The following is a 9,144-nucleotide window of genomic DNA, read 5'->3' as shown; positions in this document are numbered from 1 at the left end:
TTTTTAAAATGAAAACATTCAGTGCCACAGTCCTGGAAGATTAGCTGGACGGATGGACCGACACACGGGTGGAAGGATGGGTGGGTGGGTGGATAGATGGATATGCGTCTCAATTGTTGTTTTAAACACATCTATTTGAAGGTTTGTTCCCTGCCAGAAATGTGGCGGCAGTTTTCGCGGAATGCTTTGGCCAAGATCCCAAGGCTGCCATGACCCAGGTGAGTTAACTGCAAGAAGGATGCTTTTAGCCTTGAGGGAGTTAAGGTCAGGTATCAAACTGCTCCGAGCCTTAAGGCGAACTCTACTGACAAGTCTGACCACACCTCCGTTTTTAGCTAAGTCTTCTGCAGTTGGGTGGGGTGGTAAGAGAAGAGTCTAGAGACGAGTTTTCCTACAGAGAAGCCCTAGGAAGGAGCTGGGCATTCTTTTCTGGGCACAGCCCAGGCAGGGCAACCCATGGAAAGCAAGCGGTCGCTTGAGCGCCTCTGGATTCGACTTCCCCAAAGACACGCTCCACGTGGACCATTAGGCGGCTTAATCCGGTTTTCTGTAAAATGAGGCCCCATCTGGACAGCAGGAGAGGTTGCCTAGCGTCTGCTGCGCGCTGCGCGAGCTTGCCAGTGACTGCGGCTGACCCTGGCAATCAATGCCGCTGCTGCGGCTGCCGCACTTGCTACGTGGTTCGGAATCCCCTGCTCCCCCGGCCCCGCCCCTTGCTGCCTCGGTCTCCCTCCTCCCTCCTTCCTCCCACCAACCGAGGGGAGCCAGGAGCTCGGGGGCCGGATCTTCTTGAATTTCAACACAAAGGGAATCCTCGGCCACAGGAAATGCATCACTGGGAGGGAAAGTGCGGAGAGCTCGGAGTAGCTTCCCTGGAGGGGCGGGAGGAAGCGGCCCTGCCTTCGCCCCCCTGGGACCGCTCCGAGCAGCTGGAGCTCTGCCTGCGCGCCCCTCCCTGGGGACAAAGCTCTAAGCCTTGAGGTGGAGTCCTCTGCAGGACCAGGTCAACCGAAGCATCAAAGCGCGGGTCCGCGGGAGGGAGGGGGAAGGCAGAGGCCCCTCCTTGTCCTTGGGTCCTCGCCACCTGCCCTCTCTCCCCCTTCCTGGTTGCACCTGCAACTTTGCTTTCGTTTCTGTGACTCCAAGGTCTCTAACTCTTATCACACTGTGTGTGTGTGTGTGTGTGTGTGTGTGTGTGTGTGTGTGTGTGTGTGTGTGTCTTCCCTTCCACGTTCCCATTACGCCTCCACCTCCCTCTCTTCTTGGATTTTATTGCTAAGTCCAGCCGCTCCGCATGGTCTGTTTTCGGGACACACACACCACACACACCACACACACCACACACACACACATACGTGCACACACACACACACACACACACACACACACACACACTCCAGAGCCTCCCCTTTCTTCTCGCCTACGAGCTTGGCTAGGTCTCCCCGGAGGGTTGGGGGGGGTTCCCCACGAGTGGAGGAAGTTCCCGCAGGGGAGGAGGCGTCTACTTCTTTCCGAAGTTGGGCTTCTCTTTGTTAAACACCTCCCCTTTAGTCACCTGCAGCTTGTCCCTTCTGGGGTTAGGAACCCTGGCCAAAGGGGAAGTCTTCCTCTAGAGCTGTCCCCCCAGCCTAGCTAGGACTTGGATCCCTGGAGGTTTCCTCACACTCCAGCTAGCCTGGTGGTTGGGGCGAAGGAACTCCGGCACTTCACCTAACAAAGCCCCGCCATAACTGCTGTGATTACTGTGGACACTCCTGGACTCTCTTCCAGCTCAGGTGTTCCAGGGAGTGGAAGTCTCACGGCAAAGTCTATCAAAGCTCCTCTTTGGGGCAGGGGTGTCTCCAAAAACAAGTTATTAGTAGGGGGAGAGAGGGTTAAGTCCACCAGGGATCCCACTGCCTCACCCCCCTTCCCCCCGCCTACCCGCCCACACTCAAGTAGTGAGTGGCCCAGCGGAGGCTGGGGTACCTGAGCCAACCTGTCTCCTCCCCTTCCAGAACACCACACCCACGAGGCTCGAGGCTCCCGGGGAGAGGGCCTGAGCAGAAACAAAGGGGTCTTTGTTCATTGGCTCCTGGGGGCGGGGGCGGGAGGGGGGGGAGCCGCTCTCGCCTTTCCAGCCCGGAGTTCTTTGCCCAGCTGCCAGGGCCGCCAGCCTCGGTTGCTTGCAGCCCCACTCCAGCCTCTTAGGGGAGGCAGAACGTGGCGCCTCTGGCCCCGCTCTGCCAGTCCTGGGTGGGCGGGGGGCTGGCCGTGCGGCGGCGCCTAGTGGGCACAGCTGCAGCGGGAGGGAAGGTGGAGAACTCTGGCAGCTGGCATAGGAGGAGAAAGAGGAGGGAGTCTGCGCGGGTTTCAGCCTGGATGTGCGGGGCGGGCGTGGAGAGCGCTCCCAGGGCTGGGTCAACTGAGAGCACCGCACCCGCGGCTAAGAACTCCCGTGCCCGCTCCTCACTCAGCCTTCCCTTCCTATCTCCTTCTCATTTTCCACTTTAACCTCCCTGGCTCACCAACCCTCCCGTCATTACTTCACCCCCCTCCCTTCTTTTCACTTTCTTTCCTAACCACCCTTCCAGACAAACTTTGATGGAGAATTTCACACCACGCTGGAAAAATGCCTGTTATGAAGGGATTACTGGCACCTCAGAACACCTTCCTTGATACCATAGCTACTCGGTTTGACGGAACACGTAAGTCTTGGGGTCGGACACGTTGGATTATAAATTCTTTTTAAAAGATTACAGCAAGGGTTACTTTCCCCTCCCCTTTTTTCCTTGACCTGTGCGGTTTTCTTTCCTTTCTAGGGTAGGCTTTCTTTGCACTGAGCTTTGACTTAACTGCATGATGTGGTGTTTGCACTTTGGGGTGGCTTTATTTTTTTGACCATTCTCTGCGCTTCTCGGGTTTGAAAACAACCCATGGGAAAGGTTCGCCTCCCCAGAGATTGATTGAGGAAACTGTTTTGGTATTGAATTGGACTTTCCCTTGCAGGTTTGTGGAATGAAGAAGCAAGGGTAATTGTGCAGGCTATTTAATCGTCAACCATCTCCCAACAGTATTAGGGCAACACTGGTTATAATTCTCTCTCTCTCTCTCTCTCTCTCTCTCTCTCTCTCTCTCTCTCTCTCTCTCTCTCTCTCTCTCTCTCTCTCTCTCTCTTCTCTCTCTCTCACACACACACACACATACACTATCCCCCCCCATACATCCTGGGGATCTTTATACATTTCCCTTTCCACACTCTCAATAATGTGATAAAAATGAGTTATTTGCTGTTCTGTAAAACTGCGCATCTGTGCTTACAGGAAAAACCGAATCCTATTTTCCAAGTGTATTTGAATAATGGAAAGGGCTTTGTATTGTTTGTCAGAATCTCAATACCAGTTCTTTCATTGCTTGCTTGCGACTGAAATTTGTCTTGCCCTAAAGGACAGTCTTTGGGGGGGGGGGGGGGCGGTTGTGGATGTACATTACAAACCTTAATCGTGGTTTTAGGAAGTTTTGAAGATGGGAAATACCTTTCAGGCATTTGGGGAAATAAGGGTAGCTAAAGTTTTACTTCAAATAACAGCGTTTTTTCTTCTGCACATACTTGAAAAGTAGGTATATTTCGCCAATACTTGTTGATTAAGGGTTTCAACTGAGAAATCTTGTTCAGTACCATGGCCAGATCCTAATTCTTGGCTACTAATTTTCAAAGCTATCAAGGGAGCTTTCCGTCTGTCTGTAGCATATTCAGCCCCCAACACAGTTCAATTACGCTCCTGTACCTCTCCTCTCACCCTTCCACCCCGGATTTCCTCCGTTTATATTAATACCATGTTCTGCTTGTCCCCTTCTCCTCTCTCCCCGCTCTGAGATGGTCAGAGAAATATTTATCAGTAGCTTTCTCAGTGGTTGAGTATTATTACCCTTTAGTTTGGACTTTATGTTCCTTGGAACAAGTTTATAAGGAAGGTTGATTATGCACTATATCTACTGCTGAAGTCTAGATTCATACCACTATAAAAGGAATAAACTCAGACTTTACTGTATAAAAAGTGAGTACAAAAGTTCAAATAAAAGGGAGAATGTGCTGTTCACTTTGATTTTTAAAAATCTTTTTTATGTTAATTGATGTTAACATGTGATTATCTTCTTTTTAATGCTTTTTATTATGTTACTTTTAGCATTTTACTGATTTCCTTATGTTCTAGAAGCAGGTGACTGATAATAGTAAAATTCAATTTCATCATGTATCTATCATGCACTATTTTGTTAACCAGACTTATGATTTCATTAACTTTGGGAGCTCCCAGTGAAGAGGTTCAGCACCTTCTCTACAATGTCTTTAAACTTGTCTGGAGTCTGGAGAGGTATAGGGACTAATCTATTGTCACTGATTCAGGATGTGTCTGTCTGATTCTGAGACCAACTAACTCTCTCTATCCACTATGTTATACTACTTGTTTAGTTGTTTAAGGTAATAAATTGAAAGTTGCAAGGGAACGTACAGGTCACTCAGCGTAGCCTCTTCATTATACATATGAGAAAATTCAAGCCCAATCTTGGCATTTCCAAGATTACACAGGTAGTAAGCAATAGAGGAATCCATGACCTCTCAGTTCAAATCAAGTCCTCTTTTCCACTACCACACTGCTTCTTAATAAGACTTAAGTGTAAGAATAGTGTAGATATTGTGTGTGCTCACAATATCACAATTATAATACTTGCTATCTTGAAATTTTATCAGTTTCACAAAATAATATTTCTTTTTGACAATGCATATAAATTTAGAATTATGAAGTTTTAAAAAATTGACCTAGAGAGTTATTATTGATAAAAATATAATTGGAAAATAATGGGTACTTATAATTTCTTTGCCTGCAGTTTAAAGTTGAAAAGAATACACCATGTGATGAATCCTCTCCAGAACACCCCAGAGATCTACCTATTTCAGAGGATAAATCTGGCGTGTTCTAAGGCTAATGATAGGGTTTGTAATAATTTAAACCTTATTGTAAGAATACATTTTCCTATAGCTGGGTCTCAGAATACTATTATAATCACAGAGAAACATTGTTAAGATTGGTGAGGCAAGAAGGTTTTCTCTTATGAGAAGGAGATGGCAATTCTCATTCTTCTTCCCCTACCACTACCCCTATTCCCAGTGTTAAAACCATGCATAACTTTAAATCTTTTTCTTAACTGGAAAGTGTCTCAGAACACACAAGTACACTCAAACATTTTTAAAGCAGTGGTGAGGTCCCTACTCTATGAAATTGGAAGCTTCTACTTTGAAAAACTTTGGGTGACATTTGACAATAAATGACACAAATTTTAAAAAAAAGAATGAATTATCTAGAAGGCCTACCTTAACAATGACTTCTCTTCTCAATGTTTACAACTAAAAAATCCCTCAGTAAGTCTTGTTTTCTTAAGAGCTGTGTTTGAATCACTAGCTGTAATGCTCTAAATAAGATGAGAATTAGGAAATACCACCACAAGCAGAGACTCAGCCATAAACACTGCTGCAATCAGAGCCACAGATAGAGTAGCATCCTCTGGTGAATGTTGTATTCACTAGAGTTGATAACATATTTTCAGTATTGAGATGATTTAGTTGCTAAGTATAACTACAGCACCTGAAAATCATTCCCAATCCTTGACCTTCTTACTCTGAAACTTACATTCATTTTTTTTCTCTTGCTTCGAATCGGCATGGAAAAAAATCTTTGAGTTTTTCTATTCATTTGTGATTATTGAAGGCATAACTTCTCTACATTCTCTCCTGTTCCCCTTCCCTGGAAAAAAAAGCCTGTAATAAAACAAATGGCATTATTATTCCATGACATATATTAGCATACTTTCTAATTTAGTATAAGGGATACCATCATTATTTGTCTTTTTTTTGTAGTCATCAATAATTTTAAAGAAAAGCAGAACTTAGAAAATTGTGATTATTTGTTTGAGAATAGTTATGTAATCAAACCATACTACCAACCTTTACAAACACTGAATCTGTACAGTTAGTTCTTATAATATAGTAACAAACTTTAAAAATTGCCCTAATTTTAAAATACATGATCATAATTCAATAAGAATGAAAGATCTCTTCTTAAATAAAAAAGAAAAGTATTAATAAAATATCTGACAATATAAGATGTATGGCAGCTAGGTGGAGCAGTGGATAGAGCACTGGGCATTGAATCAAGAAGATGCATCCTCATGAGTTCAAATCCAGCCTCAGACACTTACTAGCCGTGTCACCCACAGCAAATCACTTAATCCTATTTGCCTCAGTTTCTTCTTGTGTAAAATGAGTTGGAGAAGGAAATGGCAAACTCTTCAGTATCTTTGCCAAGAAAACACCAAATGGGGTCATGAAGAGTCAGACAAGACTAAACTAATTGAACAGCAAAATAGAAATGTGTACCATGCATTAAGACAGTTGCTACAAGACAAAATAAAACAGATGGAAAATATGAACCTTCATAACCTAATAGTAGTTAGTTGATTGGTTTTTAATGTGATATTTTAATTTTCTATATCTGTTAAGCCTTCAGAAAGTGCATCCTTTGTTGTTAAATGTGATTAACTAATTTTCTAGTTTATCTTTAGTGGAAAGGAAAATCATCTCTAACACGTGAAAGCAGTTCAGAAAAGGTCACATAACATTGGAAAATCTATTTCTCTTGCTAGAAACTAAATGTAACTCATATCTAAGGGTAACTAGGTGACATAATGGGTAGAGCTCTAGATCAGGGGTCAAGAAGACTCATCTTCCTGAGTTCAGATCTGGCCTCAGACACTTCCTAGCTGTGTGACCCTGGACAAGTCACTTAACCCTATTTGCCTCAATTCCTCATTTGTAAAATGGCAAACCCCTCCAGTATCTTTGCCAAGAAAACCAAGAGCTGGAAACAACTGGAAATGACTAAACAACAACACCAATTCATACCTAACCTTTTTAAATTAAGTGTTCCTTTGACTGATGTTTAATGGCAATGTTAAAGAAATTCGGAAGACTAATTATCTTACCTATGTGATGCTTATGAACCATGAAGGGGAAAATGTGTCTACAACTAACTTCTTTAAAATATATTATTTGCAATCACATTTTCCCTTATACTTTGGACCTATGGTTTCATTCATGCCATGAGTTCCTGGTGAAAATGGCCATCTACCTGTGCAAACTGGTAACTCTTTTTCAACTCACAGTTTTAGAGAGTTGTCAAGGTTTTCCAGAGGTTAAGGGATTTGCCCAGAGTCATATTCTATATATGTGTCAAAAGAGGGACTTGAACCACATCTTCTTGATTTCTCTTGCTCCAGTTTTTTATCAAATATGCCATGTTGCCTCTCATGTATTTGCATGAAGGTGTGTGTATTTGTATATATGTTCAAAATAAAAATTGCTGTCTTATAATTTTATAGATAATTTGGTCAGATGATTTCTTTCCCAAGGAAGTTAATGGTAAGAATATCATGTAGAAGGAAAGTATAGCCTAATCATTATTACCAGGAGAAGATCACATCTGAGTGTATGAGCTTTCATATTTAGGAAGATAATACATATTTTCATAAATCTTGCATTAGCTTTTTATGCTTATATAGATTGTAAAGAATATGCCCAGGTTTTCAATTTTTGTGGCTTTCCTTAGGGTGATCATGATTTAATGTTTCTCTTTCTTTTTGTCTTTTCACTTTCACTGATGTTTATCACTTACAGACCAGAGTTAGGAGGGCTTAGCCCAGGACATGACACATAGTAAGTGTGATGTAAATGTTGGCTTTTACCATTATTATTATTAGGAGGGACAATGAAGAAGAGTGGGGGCCAAAAGGAATTTGTTCTGGTTCATAGTTTCAAGAATACTATTAAAAAAAAAACTTTGGCTAATACTCATGAATGAGCACTGAGGAGTTTCTTTCAGCGTGTGCCTTGAGCTGAGGATCATCTCTCTTGTCCATATATGACATGCATTAATGAAACGGAACTTTGCAAAAGCAAATCTTGTGCATAATACAAGTGATCAGTTTGCTTTCTCTCTAAACTTAGACATCTTTCCACCAATGTGAGAAAACAGAGTAGAGTAGCTTTTGGAATTGGAGTCAGAAATAATGAGTTTTAGTACTAGATCTATGACCTGGGGCAAACCATTTCAAATCTGGATCTCATGTGTAAAATGAAGGGAACAGTTGAACTAGATAGGTTCCTTCTATTAAGCTTATAAATTTAAGTCTTGTATCCTTTCAAGTGAAAAGATAGGCTAAAATGGACAATTTGTTTCTTCATCTGAACAACCTGGCTAGATCAAAAGGGCTCACCTGCATATAGTTGCAGACTGATGCTAATTTTTTTCAGCTATAACAACACATGAGTATTATCTCCTAAGGACATATTATCTGTCTTAGTGGAAGGGAATATCCAAACCATTGCTGATCATCCAGAGAAGTGATGAAAAGTTCAAAGATTTTGACCTGGAGGTTGGTGGGGCTTAGAATAATCCACTGATGAGAGGTTCTTAATTTGGGACTGTGAAGATTTTTTAGTTAAATAAATATAACTGATTTCCTATATAATTATCTGTTTTATTTTATGCATTTAAAATATTATTTTGAGAAGAGATCCATTGGTTTCATCAGCCTGTTAAAGAGTCTGTGACAAAAGCAAACGTCAAGAACTCTTGAGTTCTAATCTCTTCATATTACAAATGAGGAAACTAGAGCAAAGAGAAAGTGATTTTCCCAAGATCAGTGAGGTCATGAGTAACAAGGATGGGATTCAAATCTAGCCATTCTGACACCAATCAAGGATTCTTTCCCTTGCAACATCCTACTACATAATAGTGGAGTATGAGGTCATGCCATACAATGGCTTTTAGCCAAGTGACACCGTTTGTAGGGAACTGGGCCCAGAAGCAGGGAAGAACTGAATTTAAATCCTGCCTCAGATATTTACTAGCTGTCTGACCCTAATGAAGTCACTTAACCTCTGTTTGCCTCAGTTTTTTCAGCTGTAAAATGAGGATAATAACAGCACCTGTCTTGCAGGAGGATCAAATGAGATATTTGTAAAGTGTGTAGCACAGTGGCTGCCACATAGTAGGTATTCAATGTTTATTCCCTTCATCCCTTTTCCCCACTGTGAGGAAATAAGATTGA

General features: G+C 42.5%; 1 protein-coding gene across 1 annotated transcript in view; it reads left to right on the top strand.

Annotated features, from left to right (window-relative positions):
• Positions 1 to 2,529: 2,529 nt before the first annotated feature.
• The window catches only part of KCNH8 (potassium voltage-gated channel subfamily H member 8), a 391,062-nt gene continuing 384,447 nt past the window's right edge, over positions 2,530 to 9,144 (top strand). Inside the window, exon 1 of the mRNA XM_072651223.1 lies at positions 2,530 to 2,687. Coding sequence (XP_072507324.1) covers positions 2,612 to 2,687 — 76 coding nt within the window. The 5' untranslated portion in view covers positions 2,530 to 2,611. The remainder of the gene's footprint in view (positions 2,688 to 9,144) is intronic.

This window comes from Notamacropus eugenii, chromosome 3, assembly GCF_028372415.1.
Source record: "Notamacropus eugenii isolate mMacEug1 chromosome 3, mMacEug1.pri_v2, whole genome shotgun sequence".
Classification (NCBI taxonomy): Eukaryota; Metazoa; Chordata; class Mammalia; order Diprotodontia; family Macropodidae; genus Notamacropus; species Notamacropus eugenii.
This window is presented reverse-complemented; position numbering and strand designations above follow the sequence as displayed.